The following is a 19,983-nucleotide window of genomic DNA, read 5'->3' on the forward strand; positions in this document are numbered from 1 at the left end:
GAGCTTATATAAAACTCATTGGGTTACTATTAATTATGTTCTGCACGTGCAAATTTATACAAGATGTAGAAAAATAACATTTATTGCCACAAAGAAAAGCAAAGAAATTACAATTACTCCCACTGATAAACTCAAACAAATTAGGACTTTACAACTCCCATAAGTGATACAAGTTCTTTATAAACCTTAGGCGGAAGTCCTTTAGTTAATGGATCTGCAATCATGAGTTTAGTTGAAATATGAGGGATGACAATCAGACTTTCTCGAACCTTATCTCTCACATGGACATACTTGATCAAGATATATTTGCTTTTTTTAGACAGATTATCAGTCTCCACAAAGCTTACAACAACAGCGTTATCACAATATATTTTCATCGGTCGCTGAATAGAATCTACTATAGACAACTAGCTAATAAAGTTCTTCAACCATACAACATATTGAGTAGCCTCAAAACAAGCAACGTATTCTGCTTCGATGGTTGGTGACGTAATTAGTGATTGCTCTGCACTTCTCCAAGATATTGCACCTCCCGCAAACATAAAAATATATCCTGAAGTAGATTTCAGACTATTGATGTGCCCAAAAAGGTGCAAACCCAAGTGGAGGTATCAAGTAGTAACTCGGTAAAACCGAGGTCGATCCAAGGATAGGAGGGTAACTCGGATATCAAAAGGTCTAGTTCACCGGTCTAGGTGTCACAAACTAACTTAGGCAAAAACGAAAAAGAACCAAGGTAAACAGGGGGCTTTGATCGAGTAAGCAACAAAAGAAGAAAGCAAGTAAAACTAAACTAAATAATCTAAATAAACGAGCGAGAGAGATTCGAGTGAAGAGTCGGAGGAACAAGAGTTGGGAGACAACAAAGTGAGAGAGGTGTCGAAATCTGGGAATCCGTAATGATAGACCTACGATTATGTGTGGTCCGGTCTAATGTGTCGAAGTATAATCGATATTCGACTCCTAAGGTAGATGTCTCTAAGTATTACGTATATCCAGGGATCATAGTAGTCAAACCAACGTCCTAATCGGTTAATCCTGAGTCATCGAAAGTGTTGTCTAGTCACCTAACTATGTGAAGTGCATGACAAGACACATGAAGTTATGACTTAGACTATGATCGATAACGAATACTTTGTTTCGCCTATTAACTATGTGAAGTGCTTGACAAGACACATAAAAATACGACCTAAACGATAATCGAATCAAATGAACATCAATTCATAATCAAACCATTAAATCAAAACACACATAATCATAACATTTATCACATTTCATCCCATAATCAACACGTTAAAGTTAGATAAACATGGTGAATGAATAATAAATGACAAGAAGATGATGATAGAAACCCCCTTAGCAAAAGTGAGTCTCTAAGGTGCAGCTGCTCTCCCCTTAGCAAAATTCTGGATTTCCCCTTAACCGTGCAAAACACACAGGTGTCCCCGAGCAAAAGTCAGAGTTCCCCATAGCAATCAGCATCATCTTCTCCATTTTTACTCAACCTTCATTAAAGCTTCACCAAGCTTTCTCGACCAAATGATATAAGGGAACAACTCCGAAAATGTTATTCGCGTCGAGTGACTGTTCGCACCAGTCCACGCCCAAACTACAATTTTCTTCTTCGTTTTTTTTTCCTATCATCATCATCATCAAATTATCATGGAAACAACCTTGCTTCCAAACTCATCATCGTCGATCTACAATGGGGAGTTAGAGAGAAAAAAAAACCTTATTTTAGAGAGAGTAAGAGGATAAAACCATCATGGGAAGAACCTCGATTCCAGACCAACCTTGGCCTATGATGAGGAATTAGAGAGGGAAAGAAATTTGATTATAAACCCTTGGTCTAAAACCACCATTTAAATACTCCCAAGAACCGTACTCTCGGTCTTGTCTTGGACTCGAACTAGTCCTGGAGGTTTAAGACTGATCAGCCCGAGACCTTAAGCAAAGTTTCAAACTGACCAGTCTAAACCCTTGTGTCTGAAACCGAAAGCAAGGGCTCGAACTAGGCCAACCCAAAACCCAAAGTAAGGGCTCGAACTGGGCCAATCCAAAACCACTCGGACTAATCTAAGTCCGTAGCCTTACTTTGGGTTTCAGATGGGTCGATCGTGCCCGGGTACCTATAGATGTTTGGGGTCAAAGGAGATTGATCCATCTCCTCTCCGGATGCTAAGAGCATCTCCAATGGGACACTTAATCTCTAACACTTAGCGTGCCACACATGACTTTTTGGAGTTTTTCTTAAAAAACCATCTCCAATGGAACACTTTGTTAGACACTCTAATATGAGGTGGACACATTTATTATAGAGTGTCTAGAGAGAGAAACTCTAAAATGAGAGTGTCTACTTGAGACTCTCTAAGTCTTACTTTTTAATTCCAACCAATAGAATACTTTGCTTTTCAACAACTTTTTATCTATTGGATTGAAGAGGGGCATGTGTGTTAAGCATAGAGACTTTAGAGATCTCCATTGGAGACCAATAAAAATTAGAGTGTCTCTATATTAACATTTAGGAAAGAGAATTTGTATTGACACTTGACAATTAGGATTTATAGAGTGTTTGTTAGAGTGTCCCATTGGAGATGCTCTAACAACAATTTTTTCGGGTGCTTTTAGTTGCTCAATACATATGCGTGACAGAATTATAACCTGTGGTCACCCGAACCGGACCCAATCCCACTCGTAGCCGGGGTAGACACCGTCCCTTTTTTAATGAGGTTTTGGGTTTTGAAGCTTCGTTCTCAGACAACTTGATAAGGTGAAGAAAAAAAATAAAACCGTTGCCTTATCACCTCAGAAGCTTCGTTTTCTGATGGAAGCAGTTCAATCCCACTCTTTGCTCTCTTTCTCTTCAAATTTCAGGTAATTTGCATTTCTATCACATTTTTCCGTCATATTTTTGTTGCTTGACAGAACTTTCTGCCTCCCGTCTTACTGCCACCATCCATTTCTTGTTGAAGTTCTTGATAGTTTCTAAAATGAGTTTCCTCTTCTCTTCAAGTTTCTCCATACACCCTTTATTTATACTCCTATCTGGTTTTCTACATTATTTGTTCCTTTTGAGTTTGTTGTATGAATTATTTCTCCTTAAAAAAACAAAAATTAGAAGGATTTAGTGTGTTTGTTTGTATGTAGATTCTCTAATTTGATATTGTTTAATTATTTCAAATTTGTGGAGTTGACACTTATCATTTAGTTATTCTCTACTAGATTAACAAGGTAGTAAATCAAAATGAATGACCTAGTTACTTCAGTTTGTTTCGCGTCTAGTAAGATTCGGACCCAGGTCTCCGCACTGGATAGACACACGTAACTACCCAACCGAGATGGGTTCTCACTTACTTCAGTTGAGGTGATGGGGAAAATTCATAGATGAAGTGCTATACTTAAAGTAATGCTTGATTAACACCAATTGGAGAATCTAGTCTTCATGCCAAATGTGGTTTATATTATTTACAATCAATAAGGAGAAACATAGTTTTCATTGATTTTTGGTGCTATTTAAAAATATTTATGGAGCTATTTAAAGATATTGTGAAGTTGCTTCTTAGATCTGTCAGTTATCTCTGAATGCTAATTGATCGATTTGTGGTTATTGGTTAGTCTCATCTTGCCCTCTTGTGTTAATCTTCAGTAAAGCAAGAGTCTTCCAAAATGGATATGTTTCCAAGGTTAAAGTCCATCTGAGGGTAGAGACTATTACATGTGGTATGCTGGCACCAAGAAAGTTCATGCAAAGGAGGAGAAAGGTTGAAGTTTTCAAAGATGCAGCTGATGAAGCAAACCAGAAGAACTGGCGGAGGTTGATGAGCGAAATTGAAGAGGCTGGCTCTGCAATTTCAATCCTCCGAACCCACAGGACGAAAAACCAAGGGCTTCCTAAGGACCTTGTTCTGGGTTCTTTAGTGAGATTCAAACAGCTAAAGAAATGGAACCTTGTCAGTGAGGTATATCGATAAAAACCTTGATTACTTTCTTTCATCACGTGCAGTTTACTTCAAATATAATCACTACCCACATGTTTCTTTGCACTTGACTATATAAACATGTATACTACTACTAGTACATGTATCTGATATTGGTATGCATGTTAGATATTGGAAGTGAAAAAAGCTTACCTATCAATGGGATTTGAGTGTAGACATCTAAGTTCATTTGTCTTAGTTATTAAGTACTTAGTTGTTACTTACTTTCTTGATAACATAGTTACTAGGTTTACGGGTCGTTGCCAGTCGAATTATTTTATGGGAAAATTTTGATACAATGGTCTCAATGGTAAGTAATCCAGGTCAGATTGAGGTTTCATTATTTGTGCTCCTAACACTATTATGTACATGTTTGCACAAGATTATAGATTAAAAAATTTCACGTTATGCATACTGAAGTCACTCGATCATCCTAGTGTTCAGTATGAGTATCAGAATACCAGAGCACCAGATTTGGCTCAAAGTTATAGAAAAGAGTATCAGTGTTTTATAAGAATTTGAAGATTTAACATTATTTTCTTAGAAAATTTGTACTATTTTCCTGAACTTTACACAAGCGTGTTTTTCATCGAAATACCAGCAAATAATGAAACCTCAATCTGACCTGGATTACATACCATTGAGACCATTATATCAAAATTTTACCATAACATAATTCGAATGACATCGACCCGTAAACCTGATAACTATATTATCAAGAAAGCAGAATTGCAACTGCCATAAATTTTCTCTGAACATGTTACGTAGCTATGGAGTTGGATTTCTTCTTTGAAACTTTGAATGAATATATTGATGAAAAAATATTTACCTATTGAGTTGGATTTTGTTCCACAATACGAGTGTGAAATGTTTTGAGCTTTTCTTCGTGAGAAACAACTTCATGTCAGGACGCTCTGAAATGATCTTGTTTTCTTCTTATCATCTCTTGATTTTAAAGCTACTGGGACGAAATTTTTGATGACTTACTGACTTGGAAACTTTGGTCTAAATATCAGGCTTCTAGTTTATGAGCTTTCTTTTGCTGTTATTTAAGATGCCCCACTAATTCAAGGGTTTGGGATGATTTCAGTTGGTTAAGCTGTGTGGAGTGAAACATTTGTTGGTTTGGTCCCAAAACACTTGCGATGAAGTGTTTATCTTACAGAATACACATTTGTCATTGATCATATGCTTCCTTTTTATTTCCTTTTAGATTCTTGACTGGCTTAGGACTCAACACTGGTGGAACTTCAATGAGATGGATTTCTTGATGCTTGTTACAGCTTATGGAAAGCAAGGTGACTTCAACAAGGCAGAGAGGGTTCTAAGTTACATGAACAAGAAGGGTTATCCTCCTAATGTTATATCCCAGACAGCTCTTATGGAAGCATATGGAAGAGGAGGCCAGTATAACAAGGCCGAAGCAATATTCCGAAAGATGCAATCTGCAGGCCCCGAACCGTCAGCCGTAACCTATCAAATAATGTTAAAGATATTTGTTGAGGTACAAATATTACATTTATCTCTTGAACTTTTTTTTCTTCCAGAATACATGCATGAGGGTGAACAGACATATGATGTTCCCTCTAATGAACCTTTTGTGTCCACGCATCAGATGATCATAATATATTTTCTCATTTTATCTTTTAGCTTCCCGTTTTTCCATTCCATTTTCTTGATCTAACTCTATTCTGTATACCGTTATGTGTAAGTGTTGGGAGAATGTTACTGGACACTGCTTACAACAGTAGAGGAAAATGTACAGCTGAATCATGGAAGCTACCGTCACTTTATTGTTCAAGTAACATGAAAAATATTTGGCAGTGGCACTAAATGTTATTCTCAAGATTCTACCAGAAAAATATATTTTGACAGTACCGTGAAAACTATATGCGAGTTCTAAAAAATGGAAAATATCTGGTATTGTATGGATACCAAATAATTAGTGGAATATTTATTTAGTCATCATGAATTATCAAGCAAGGATGCTAGAACTTCTGTGCTGTTTAATAATGGTAGTTAGTTTCAGACAGATTCGCTACTAGCATCTCAGAAATTATACCGATACAGTTTTTCTTCATTTGGTGAAAATTGTAATTCTGTACCCATAACTCATGTCATGCATATATGAAGCTGTTTAAAGTAGCTTTATCTATATAAAGGGGAGTATTGCTGCATGAACATAATTATCACATAGTTGAAAGTTGCTTAATGTGCTTGATACTTGGCTGTCAGGCTAAGGCACCATCCAGATTGGGTATGCCAATATGTCTTACTCATTTACGTTCAGACCACTCCTATATATCTGCACTGAAGTTATTAGGTTTTGTAATTTATTTGCACATATTGGTCCTCTATGTTTGATGTTTCTTCTGTTCAAATGCAAATGACTTATTGTTAGTGTTCAACATGTTCGTAAAGCTATTTCAAAACTGAATAATTGAAACTTAATGCATTTCTTTTTCTGATGAGTAAATGAATTTTTATTGAGTATCTTATTCAGAATTGTTCCAACACAAATATATGGTATCCAAGTTGGAAAGTTTGAGTTCCTCAAGTCACCTCCTTCTAATTATTTGCAGTCAATCAGTGTGCTACAAACTAGTAGTGGTGTTAAAATTGTACGATTTAAGACTCAAATTGTATGATACATATTGGATCATTTCAAAATCAATCTCAATCAATTTCGAAATTGTTTTCCTGATGAATCGGATCATTCTTAGCAGAAATCTTTCATAAGCGTGAACCATGGAATTGAAGTAAAATCACCTGATTGTAGTACAAACAATCTTATTGTCTTAGTTTCATGTAAAACTAACCAAGGTCAGCTGGATGTCACAGGGGGACAAGTTTAAAGAGGCAGAATCAATATTTGAGACCCTACTGAATGATGAGGTTTCTCCTTTAAAGCCCGACCAGAAAATGTTCCATATGATGATTTACATGTATAAGAAAGCTGGAAGTTACGATAAAGCTCGTAAATTATTTGCAAAGATGACTGAGAGAGGGGTTCCACAATCAACAGTTACTTATAACAGCTTAATGTCCTTCGAGAACAATTACAAGGAAGTCTCAAATATCTATGACCAGGTAAGATCTTAGCCATAAATTAGTTTTCTTCTTCAAGATTTTCCTGTATGGACTAGCTCAGAAAGAAAACCAAACAAGGTGAACTTGATATCAGTTTTGGAGGCCAAAACACAAATTAAACCAGCTTATTATTTTTTTGAAAACTTAAACCAGCTTATTATGAATCTCTATTTTAAAAGTTGCAATCTGTTTTAGTTTTTAGTTTTTGAACAAATTATTTTAGTTGACACTGACGATTGGCAATACAACCTCATCCACTCCCTGAAGATAGGATAGTAGGAATCTTTCTTTAATCTTTTCTTTATTCATCAATAAATTATCGGAATAAAAACTAATTATGTATAGTTTAGTTGTGTCATTCCAACTCATGTAAAGCAGAGCCCTGCCAATATACTTAAGTTAGAAGGTACTCCTTTTTAGTAAATTTTTTGCCATTTCCAATCAAGGAATGAAACTTCCCGAAATTTCTCGAAACGTTTCCTAAAATGAGATTAGGTGCACGAAATAACACTTACAACTATTTTCTGCATAGTTTCCATCGACATGATCGAAAATTCCACCGAAGTTGTTGGAAATGTCGAAATTTCCACCAACATGATGGAAATTTCGACCGACATAGGAGAAATCTAGCAAAAAAACCGGAGAAACTAATACTAGAAATATATCCCTTTCTTCGTCTTTTTCATCTTCATTTCTCTTAGGTCTCTCTTGATTTTTATGTTATGTTTTCTATGGTTTTTAAATCTATTTGAATGATTTACTCCTTGACTTAACTGCCTAAATTGATTTTATCTTAGTAACACTCCTGATATAACTGTGTAATTGACGATACCTTCTCAAACTTATATAGTTTGTTAACTATTAACTATTATCAGTCAAAAAGTTGTTGAATTTACCCCCGGATGTAACTGTGTAATTGTTAATACTCCTTTAAACTAATAGATAATGTTAAACATCATTTTTATGCTCATTATTGTTTAATAATATTGTTATACATAATTGCATCATTTTTCTATCATTTCTGTAGATTTGTAAGATTTCCACACTAATCGAAACATTTCTACGAAACGTTTCCACTTTTGGACCGACCGAAATTTCCACCGAAACCGAAATTTCATTCCTTGTTTCCAATACCTCTGTTCAGTACTTCAATGTCAGGGTCAAATCTGCATCGTGGCCTGGGCGGAAAGGCTCCCCATGGGCCTAAAGCTTGTCTACTCTCTACCTAAATCTCGTAACTCAGATCCATGTCTAATCGAAGCTCAAATGTGTAGTTATGAAATAGGAAGGCACCCAAATATTCCCCTAAGCAGACTGCCCAAAATAAACCCAATAACATCCATCTCTATTAGATTTGAGCAGATTCTTTCTAGGTTTCCGTTATTTTTCTTTAGTTCTCCTCTTTCTGTTTCTGAACAAAATCATCCACTTCTCACTCCTCCCGCCGTTAGTGTAGATGAAGAATGTATTCAGTTGCAATCTATTTCCATATTGAAAAATATTTCTCTGTTCCATTTTCATTGGAGTAAGTTTGCAAGCTTCTTGTAGTTCATTTTTGTATCAAATTGATTGTATCTATTTATACTATTAATTTAGAAGCTTGCAATCAAAACCAAGCCGCTATTTACGATATCGTTTTGGTTTTTATTTAACATTGTGGGCTCTTACATTTGTCATGACCAGAATTAAAAGGACCCAAAATATGTATTTTTTTTTTGAGATTGGAGATTGTGGGGTGTATTCTTTAAATATTATACATTTCAAGTTTTTCCAAATGTTGAAAAGTAACTCCTCAAATAGACCAACGACCTAGCTACATCGCTCGATAAAACTGTACTTATGTAATCCAGTGTGTTTAGCGTTTCTTTTGACTGCTTGCTTCGATTATATCCTATTAAACGAGTTAAGGTTCTTTTCGTAATGTACATATTAGATTAAGTTAGGACAATAAAATCTTCGTTAACGCTTTTCCTCTTGCCTTGTCTGAAATGCCTAGCTGTCAGATTCAAGTACCCGTATGTTAACGTAAATAGCTACAGTTCTTAATATATGCTGAATTGATGTTGGTTACTTCATATTTGTTCCATCATAAAGGAATATACTTTTTTTGTTCGACTTTCTGATGTCTAATTTCCACAAAAATAAAACTTATCTTAGATGCAAAGAGCTGGTCTTCGACCTGATGTTGTGAGCTATACATTGCTCATTAGTGCTTATGGCAAAGCCAGAAGGGAAGAAGAGGCACTAGCAGTTTTTGAAGAGATGTTGGATGCAGGTGTGAGGTGCGTAGGTTCTTACGAGTTACATTTCACTTTACTATTTGCCTATTTCTTGCAGCTGGATTTGATCTGTTGTTGGTCAATGGCAGAATATTGTCTGATTTTACGATATATAGTTGTCATATTTTAGCAAATCATTTCCAATGCAGAATGTCATAGGATCTTGTATACTATTTTGCTTTAAGTTCCAAAATTCTTTTTTTCTGAATTGTCAGCATGCCTTGAACCCTTGACCTCTAAAGTGGAAGATTAAACATCTTACCGCTCCAACCAAGGGTTGTTGGCAGTTCCAAAATACTTGACCCCTGTGTGAATAGCAAATTTTTTGCAGGTTTATGGGATGTGTCAGATCTTGTTAAATATTCATCACTTAAATGATACATCTAGTTTGATCAAAGAATAATTACAAGCTCATGTTGGGTCTTACTGTAGGAATTCCATAAAATGGACTCCACCAATGCTAAAACTGGTAAAAATTGAAATTCAAATATATCTTAGCGCTCATTGTAACCATAAAATAACCCAAACATAACAAGTTATTGCATACAAAAAAGTCTCCTCACAACAACTGCAGTAATTCATACAAATTAGAAACAAATTATGATCTATGAAAGCCACACACACACAAAAAAAAAAGACAACAAAAGCAAAAGTTGCATAAAACATGTAGAAGTAAATGGAGGTCGGGGAATGCCCTTACAATTTCTACAGCATGTTTTGTTCTTCACGGATACTCAGATATTCATATTGAGCATTTGGATATCTACGTAACCTGGACACAAGTACGTCTATCAGCATCAGATACCATTACGAGGTGTCATATGCAACTGCACACATATTCTCAGGTCTTTGTTGTTCACTCTTTTGTAATAATTACAATTCTTTCAGCTTAGGACCGACACTGTTACTTTATAAAGAAAAGAGATCAACAAACAGTGATATTTTTTTGTTTCAACACACTTACGTGCAAGTCCATCGAAGATATATGTACGAAATCTTTAAGTATACCTGTTGAATTAATAGGAGTATCGAAGAAGAGTATTGCAGTGTTCGATACTACTATTGAATATCAAAGGATCAGATATGACAAAAATTATTAAATAGGATCATCCAAGTTACCTATTCAGTACTCATGTTGGAAACTCACACTCACTTAACTACTTAAGAGGGTTTGTCTGCACATCATGTGTCTACTAGTAACCGTGTTGTTAGGACCATATAGTACCACTCTTAAGCTAATATCTTTTATGTATTATGTAATTATGGTTTCTTGAAATTAGTAAATAAAAATACATAATGGCTACGAAAATAAAATAGCATGTGTACCTTCTATTTCCATGTGGGCCTTTTTCTACTCACTTAATGGTGTGTATGTCAAATATCTCTCCACAAAGGGTCCCACGTGGAAATAGTTCCGACAATATTTGCTCTACAAGTTTGACTTTGCAGCAAAAATGGGCTACTATATTTATTTGTCCTCGTAGGGGGCTGTAATAGGCAATTATTTTGGGTTAATGGTTTAGCTTATATGTGCATGAGTTTCTGATGTAAACATTTTGGCATGTCCTTGAGGGAAGTTGATATACATCACATTCTCAAGTCCCTTTCTTTTATTTCTTTTATCTTTTGCAGGCCAACACGTAAAGCTTATAACATTTTGCTAGATGCATTTGCAATATCTGGATTGGTGGAAGAAGCCCGGACTGTGTTCAAAAGCATGAGAAGAGACAGGTAAATATCTCTTTTGTTCTTGGACGTCTACCGCATGAACTTTTATTTAGTTATGCTCAAACTGAGAGCACCAATCTTAGACAGGCAAATATTTTTTTTTTGAAAATTTTGAATAAATTAAAGGAAAGGGAGAAGATACACCGGAAAAGGGGGATTCACATCTACAATGTTACGATATGATATCCTCCCAATTAGCAATGAAATCAAAATAAGAAAAATTAACGGTCCATCCTAGGTTCCTACTCCAGTGAAATAGAAGCCCAAGAACATCTTCCACCTCCACTACGAGGAGTCTAGGGGAATCCTTAAAGATTCCATCATTTCTAGCTTTCCATATCGACCAGCAAATGGCAAAAGGGATCAGCCTCCATAGGTCTCTGCTCGACTTTCTAATTACTGTTCCTCCCCATTGGGACAGTACATTAGAGAGAGACTTTGGACAGCACCAATTGAGTCCCACGCCCCGGATAAAGAACGACCATAGTTTCCAGGCCTCCTCACAGTGGACAAACAAGTGGTCGATAGACTCTCCTTGACTTTTACACCTCGCGCACCAATTAGTTATCTGCATGCCTCGGTTTCTTAGCACATCCAATGTTGGGAGATTGCCCAGAACTGCCGCCCAAATAGTAAAACTTACTCTCGGTGGTATAAGCCTCGACCACAGCCCCTTAAAGTCCATCGGCTCCCTATCAGTAGGTTCAGACTCCAAGAGTCTGATGTAGCAATTCTTCACACTCAGGTCTTCCTCCTCATCCACTCTCCAAACTCTAGTGTCCGGATCCCCCTGCTTAGGTTTATGGTTATCTATTACACTCAGGAGGTTAGCCAGAATGTCAACTTCCCAATCGTTCAAATTTCTCCTCAGATGAATCTTCCAAGAGCTAGAAGTAAAGTCAAATGAATCAAACACAGTTGCATCCTTGTGAGAGGCAATAAAGAAAATGGCCGGAAACCTGTCTTTTAGAGCAAGCTGGTGACACCACTTATCGTGCCAGAATCTTATAAACTTCCCATCCCCAACTTTCCATCTAGTAATTCTTTCAAAATCATTTGCATTGCCTGCTATACCCTTCCATACCCCGCATCCATAAGCAGATTTAATGGGGCTATGACTCCAGCCACCTTGCCGAACCCCATACTTTTCAGCAATAAGGGTCCTCCATAAAGCTTTATCTTCTTTAGCCATTCTCCAGAGCCATTTAGATAGGAGAGCTCTATTCATTTCTTTGAGACTTTTAATACCCAGACCCCCCATCTCCAAATCCCTGCAAATGAGTTTCCAGGCCACCCAGTGCATACGATTGGTTCCTTCTTTGTCATGCCATAAAAAGTCACACATCTTTTTGTCAATGATTATAAGTACCGATCCAGGGATGCTGAATAGTGAGAGGAAATACAAAGGAAGAGCTGAGACTACTGATTTGATTAGGGTAACCTTACCACCCCTAGATAAAGTTTTAGCCTTCCAGGTAGACAATCTCTTGTTTACTCTCTCCACCACCGGATCCCATAATGCCTTACTTTTGTAGGATTGTCCCAATGGGAGACCCAAGTACTTACTGGGTAGCTGAGCCACTGGGCACCCCAACACATCAATGTTGGCCGAGAGATTCAAACCCACTACTGCTGGATATATCATGGATTTGGAATAGTTAACTTTCAACCCAGAAGCCAACTCGAATAATATTAGGATCTCTTTAAGTTTGGCCAGCTGCTGAGCTGAATCATCAAGGAAGAAAAGGGTGTCATCAGCAAACTGAAGATGGTTCACTGCCAAACCATCTGCTTTGACCTTGAAGCCATTAATCCACTGCTTTTCTTCTGCCACCCTAAGGCAGTAGCTGAAGGATTCAGCAACAAGAAGGAATAAGGGAGGGGATAACGGGTCTCCCTGTCTAATCCCTCTTGAGCTCTGAAACGGTTTAGTTGGGGATCCATTCACCATCACAGCAAAGGAGGCCGAACTAATGCAAGAATATATCCAGGACCTCCATTTATACCCAAAGCCCATCTTTTCCATGATTTGGTATAGGTAATCCCATGCCACCCTATCATAAGCTTTCTCTATATCTACCTTAACAACCATTCCTTGGGTCCCTGACTTCCTTCTAGAATAGATTAACTCGTTAGCAATTAGCACCCCATCAAGGATCTGTCTACCCTCTACGAATGCACCCTGGAAAGGGGAAATCAACTTATCCAGAACTTTCTTCAATCTAGAGGCTAAAACCTTAGCAATGATCTTATACACTCCACCTACAAGACTGATAGGCCTGAACTCGGATAAACTCAGAGCATTCTCTTTTTTAGGAATAAGGACCACAAAAGTGTGGTTTAACTTCCAATCCAATCTAGCTGTGTTGACGAACTCCTGGACAGTCTCCATGAATTCCACCCTGATTATGTCCCAACACTTAATAAAAAAGCAAATGGGTAAGCCATCAGGACCTGGGGCTTTATCCCCAGCGAGAGTCTTTAACGTCTCCTTCACCTCTTCCTCTGTGATATCGGCTTCCAACATAATATTATCAATAGGGTCGATCTTTGGCAGTGCCATGTTGTCAATGGATGGTCTCCAAAAGCAGCTTTCAGTATATAGCTCACTAAAATGCTCTGTTGCTGCGGCTTTAATGTCCTTCTTCTCCGAAATCTGATTACCTTTGTGCTTTAGAGCACCAATATGATTAGCCCTTGCCCTGCATTTCATGATCTTATGGAAATAGCTCGAGTTACGATCACCTGCCTTAAGCCACTGCACCCGAGACTTCTGGCGCAGACTAATCTCTTCCATGTTGAGCAACTTATTTAGTTCAATTCTGCTGCACCTACGAGCTTCGAAGTCAGCATTAGATAGGACATTTACCTCTTCCTCTTTGTCCCATGAATCGATCTTATCCCGAACGCTTTTCAACTCAACGATGAACTTCCCATGTTTAACCTTCGTCCATACCTTCAGCTTCTCTTTAATGAAGTGGATTTTATCCCACAGTGCCAGTCTAGCCCCACCCTGGTTCCCCGATTCCTCCCACCACTCTCGGATCAGATCCATAAACTCCGGTTCCTTCATCCATACTTCCTCCAATCTGAATGGAGGAGGAGATGACTTGTGACTTTCATGTTTCAGAAGCACCGGCGCATGGTCCGACACAGACTTTGGTAAAATCACTTGTTCTACCAAAGGGAATTGATCTTCCCACTCGGAGTTCACCAGGAATCTATCTAATAAACACATAATAGGGTCAGATTGGTTATTGGACCAAGTGAATTTGGCTCCTTGTTTAGGCAAGTCTATTAGACCATGGTTGGAGATCCAGTCTTCGAAAGCGCTCATACTTTTCGTAATTTTTGTACCATTACTTTTCTCGTGCATAAATCTGACCACGTTAAAGTCTCCCCCAATACACCATGGGAGATCCCACTTACCGGCAATAAGATTAAGTTCCTCCCAAAACAAGTGTCTATTTTCTTTGATACAAGGACCATAGACACTCGAAAAGACCCACAGGAAGCCACTTTTAATATTCCTTAGAACAAGATTAACAGAAAAACAACCAACAACTTGATCCACTACTGCTATATCATCAGAGTTCCACATACATAAAATACCACCTGACGCACCAACGGATGGTAAAGCAGCCCATCCATGGTTCCCCAGACCCCAAAGAGATCTAACCAAAAGAGGATACAAACTAACAAGCTTCGTTTCCTGAATACAAACAAAAGACGCTTTAACTTCTTTAATCAAAAGCCTAACGGCACAGTGCTTAGCTGGGCTCCCTAGCCCCCTTATGTTCCAGCTAAGAAGGTTTAGGGACATGAGAAGTCTTCATCCCTTGGTGCCTTAGCAGCTGAACCCGACCTTTTCTTCTTCATAGGAACCGACAAATTCCACTCAAGGGCCTTCACTTCCCTGGGGATCCTCTTCTTTTTGAGTTTGGTTCTAGAACCACCTACCTGATTTTCCTCCATAACCTCGTCAAGATTACCAGGGATTTCAACGGCCAGAGGAGGGATGATGAGAGGCTCCCCCATCCCACTATCATCGCTAGCATCTTGCCCTAGTTCAATCTTCTCGCTAACGATCAGAGCAGTCAATTTGTTTACGTCTGATAAGCCCGAGAATCCTAGGGCTTCACCTGTGGATTTTAAGTTCTCCACCAAGCTTGGTCCTGAGGGGGTGAGACAGGCAAATATATCTGATCAATAAGGAAATAAAAGGAATATGGTTCACATATATATTTGGTTTGTTCTTCGAATCATATGCGACGAGGACTCATTAAACTGATATTATGAGTGATCCACATATTACAGATTTGTCAAGTAGGAATAGTTTGAAGAGGTGTCAAGTGGTTGCATTTAATACTTGGTGTTTTTTTAGTGAAAAGACAACTAACAATGACTCTCTGTTGGAAACAATTTGGAGTAGGAAGAACGAGATGACTAAAACTCTTTGCCACTAGAAACTTTCTTTCTCACTTCATACTTAAAACAAATTGCAAACTTGAGTATTTAAAAATGCTCAAGGTATTTCTAGACTCCCAACTAAATACAAAAGACTTTTGATTTTTCAAATACCTTAACGCAAGTAATTACTACTATCATAATAATATGATTTAATTTAGTGCACAATCAAGCTTAACTGCGGCATTGCCCCAATAGACCACGTGGATGAAGAAACAAAATCTTTCTTTCTCACTTTCTCACAAACCAGTTTGCAAAGCTCTGGAAACCAGATTGCAAAGCTTTGCAAGACAAATCAAATTGCAAAGTAGTGCAATCTAGTTTGCAAAGCTCTGCAAGCCAGATTGCAAAGTGTGTGCAAAGTCATTGCAACGCAAACCAAATTGCAAAACAATGCAAACAGGATTGCAAAGCTCTGCAAACCAGATTGCAAAGCAGTGCAAACCAGTTTGGGAAGCTCTGTAAACCAGATTGCAAAGCAGTGCAAACCATTTTGCAAAGCTCTGTAAACCAGATTGCAAAAGCAGTGCAAACCAGTTTGCAAAGCTTCGCAAGCTAAGATTCTAAGGGCAAATTCCGGCATTAGAAATGGGAGTGCTTTTAGAATTGTCCTTCAAAACTATTTCCAAACTGTATATGGGGCCTCAAAGGACAAAAAGATAACTTGTCTTTTTGACAAAAAAACATGAAATTGGGCCTCTGGCCCAATTTCCTGATTTTTTTAAATTATATTTGGAGGTGTACCTTTTTATACTGTTCACTTGACAGTTTTAGCTTTATTAATTCTTTCATACACTAGCTTCTCAATTGCTTGATATATAAGGAACAATGTTGTGGTGTCTTTTATTCTATTTTCATTGTCTAGTATGGTGAATCATTATTCAACAAAACTCCATAAATCCATTGATTTAAGCACACCTTTTAAGTTGTTGCTCCAATAATCATAATATTCTATATTGAAACATGGAATTATTCTAACCATGTTGTCTCCACTACTTGTCATCTGTCATGCAATTGTTCTCGCAATTTTTCACACAATTTTTAGAACCTCGCCCGGAAACCACTTTACTGGACATAAACGGACTAGAGAAGAAGGATGACTAAAACTCTTCACCACCAGGAACTTTCTTCCTCACGTCTTACTTGAAGCAAATTACAAACTAGGGTATTTATAGATGCCCAAGGTAATGCTAGGTTAACTCTAACTAAATACAAAAGATTTTGATTTTTCAAATACATAACATAAGTAAAAAACATATAAACTATAATAAAAAAAAATATAAAATTTCTCTTCTTTTATTGTCCAACCATTATCTTCCATCAATTGTAAAAACTGTTAACCTGGTGGTAGTTTTATCATTTTCATGTAGTGCCTTCATTTTTGTTTTGACTAGAAAGTGAGTTTGGTTCCATTGTGTTTAGGATCAACCAAAGTGGCCTTAGTATTGAGAAAGATCAGGATTACAGCGTACTTGATCATGTAATGCAGCTTTACATGCATCACATATGTTCATCACATGATATATCTGGGGTTATATCTTGAATAAACTGATGAACTTCGATGTGGGTTGATAAATGTTGGTACCAGAACTATTTTCTATAATTTAACTGGGGTTAGATCTTGAATAATTTGCTGCCCAAAACATGGTTATTTGAGCAATAGTTGAGGAAGTATTTTTACTTTTCCTCTGAAGAATAGAGTACGATTTTTGTATTCTAACACTAAAAAGAAACGGTGACTTATTAGTTCATATTTTGCTTCTTTGTGTGCAGATGCACCCCTGACCTCTACTCTTATACAACAATGCTGTCTGCTTATGTGAATGCATCTGACATGGATGGTGCAGAGAAGTTCTTCAAGAGAATACAACAAGATGGTTTTGCACCCAACATCGTGACATATGGAACACTGATCAAAGGATATGCAAAAATAAGTAATGTAGACAAGATGATGGAGAAGTATGAAGAAATGCGGGTCCACGGAATCAAAGCTAACCAAACAATCTTCACAATTATCATGGATGCTCACGGTAAGAACATTGATTTTGGTAGTGCTGTATATTGGTTCAAGGAAATGGGATCCTCTGGATTTCTCCCTGACCAGAAAGCCAAGAACATACTTCTATCTTTAGCAAAAACAGAAGAAGAACAGAGGGAAGCAAATGAACTCGCTGGCTTAGCTGTCCATGAATTTGATAAACTAGCTGTGGTTGAGTTATCAACATCTGCTGATGATTATGATGACGATAATGACGACGATGACAGTGATGACGACGAGGAGTATGAGGATGACTTTGATAGTCAAAGAGTTCTAGAAACTGTAGGATAGTCAAGATTTTTGATGTACCAGTGGAGATATTTTTGTATAATAAGAAATTATTTATAAATTGAACAGTCCCCATATATTTCATTAGTATTGACTGGTTGATTTCATTTTCGCCCCCTAGAGACGATCAACCTACCCAAATGACTCCCTTTTTATCAAACTTTCTAGTGACATGTATAGCGGATTCCAAATTTAGTTTTTTTTTTGAAGTCTTTTGTTAGATTTTGTAATTTCTGGATAAACGAGAGAAGTCTCTCTTCATCTCACCTCTTCATCTTCATCTCTTCAACTGCATTTTTCCACTTTCATCTCTCCATTATCGTCTCTTTATCTCCAAAAGCAAGAGTAACACCCAGTTGATTCCTAGGGTAAAGCTTGAATTTTATGGCAATAACATTATCTATTCATATTACCATTAGCTGCGGTCCGGGTACAAAAATTATTTAGATATTTTTTACATTTCCACTTGGTTAGAATATGTGGTTTTACTTCAAAATTTATATAGATAGAATTAATGCTAATAACATTAAGGAATGGATTATTACTTGTTCTAAATAATAATGAATCCTCGGTCTTGATAGGATTAGACCCAATTTTAACTCAGCGTGACTCGTTAAACTTAGACAGGAGGAATGTCATTGTGTCGTTTCGTCTAGCTCTTAAATTTAGAGTCAATAATCACTTGAATTCGATTCCAGATGAATGAGATATTCAAGTTCCAAATTTGGACGGAGTTTGGTTGTTTTAAGGACTAAACAACTAAAAGCAAAAAGTCAGATTGGGGGTCATTTAGGCAAAGGGAGCACATCCAGAATAGACTGCTCGCGTTTACCTGCACCAGAGGCCATGATCTAACAAGCTGGCGTTGCATCCTTTGGGATCATGGTGCACTAGGATATCACGCATGGGCTCATCCAATAACCAGTTTCTCTTGGTTTTGTTACGGCAGATTTGGGACAAGTCCAAGGGTCACGTCCCTCCTTAAAGCTAAGAGCATCTCCAATGGGACACTCAATCTCTAACACTTAGAGTGCCACATATGACTCTTTGGAGTTTTTGTTAAAAAATCATCTCCAATGGAACACTTTGTTACACACTCTATTATGAGTTGGACACATTTATTATAGAGTGTCTAGAGAGAGAATCTCTAAAATGAGAGTGTCTACTTGAGACTCTCTAAGTGTTACTTTATTATTTCAACCAATAGAAAACTTTGCTTTTCAACTACTTTTTATCTATTGAATTGAAGAGGGACATATGTATTAAGTAAGAGATTTTAGAGATCTCCATTGGAGACCAAACAAATGTAGAGTGTCTCTATATTGACACTAGGAAAGAGAATCTTTATTAGACACTTGACAACTAGATTTTTAGAGTGTTTATTAGAGTGTCCCATTGGAGATGCTCTAAGATCTGATATTTCCCATTGCAGTCGACAAAATCAATTGAAATGAAGATACACTTTTGCAAGAGATGTAAACCCAAAAAACCCAAGAAATGTGATCCTAATTAAAGTATCCTAAAGCCTTTATCATCACAAAAGCTTGGTTGTAGTTTAGTTGATAACCACGTTGTTTTATAAATATGAGGTCATTAGTTCAATATTTTTCCTTTCATTTTTCTCCTTTCCAAGAAGTCAATTACAAATACTTTAATGGGTACGTTTAGAGGTGAAGTAAGTGTCTTTCGATTCAAGATGTCAATGCGATCATTTTGTTGGATTGGGGAAACGATGAAGATCATAAACATCGGTCACATTATGGATCGTCATGTTTAGCTAGAAACCAACTATGGTTTGTAGTGCAGTCAATTGATCTAGAGCTAATGGCAATCTAACCCTAATACGGGTTACTTATAAAGAGTATAACCTTGATCGAAAGAGATGACAAATGGGAAAGTGCATGGGATACACATGGACGCTGCAGAGGGCAGTCGGAAGAAGCGAGCTTAAGCATGGTCTGCCTAAGACCAGAGACAGGCAGCAAAAGCGAGCTTGTTAACTCTTGGCTTTTGTCGAAAGTCCCACAGGATTCGACACTCCCATGGACGGCAAGGGACTCCCCTTTAGATGAGGATTAGTAATCCTCATCAGGGAATCCCAATCAGACACAAGTTC

At 37.4% G+C, this 19,983-nt stretch overlaps 1 protein-coding gene across 1 annotated transcript; it reads left to right on the forward strand.

Moving 5' to 3' along the window:
• The first annotated feature begins 2,590 nt into the window (after positions 1 to 2,590).
• LOC147544151 (Tetratricopeptide repeat (TPR)-like superfamily protein) lies at positions 2,591 to 17,974 on the forward strand. The gene is made up of 7 exons (XM_086633166.1): positions 2,591 to 2,874; positions 3,647 to 3,959; positions 5,191 to 5,481; positions 6,819 to 7,067; positions 9,225 to 9,349; positions 10,979 to 11,077; positions 17,315 to 17,974. The coding sequence occupies exons 1-7, from the start codon at positions 2,825 to 2,827 to the stop codon at positions 17,868 to 17,870; spliced, it is 1,683 nt and encodes a 560-aa protein (XP_086489292.1). The 5' UTR covers positions 2,591 to 2,824; the 3' UTR covers positions 17,871 to 17,974.
• The last annotated feature ends 2,009 nt before the right edge of the window (positions 17,975 to 19,983 follow it).

The sequence above is a fragment of the Eschscholzia californica genome, unplaced genomic scaffold, assembly GCF_041429995.1.
Source record: "Eschscholzia californica isolate CP2 unplaced genomic scaffold, dmEscCali1.0.p SCAF_4, whole genome shotgun sequence".
In the NCBI taxonomy this organism is placed as follows: Eukaryota; Viridiplantae; Streptophyta; class Magnoliopsida; order Ranunculales; family Papaveraceae; genus Eschscholzia; species Eschscholzia californica.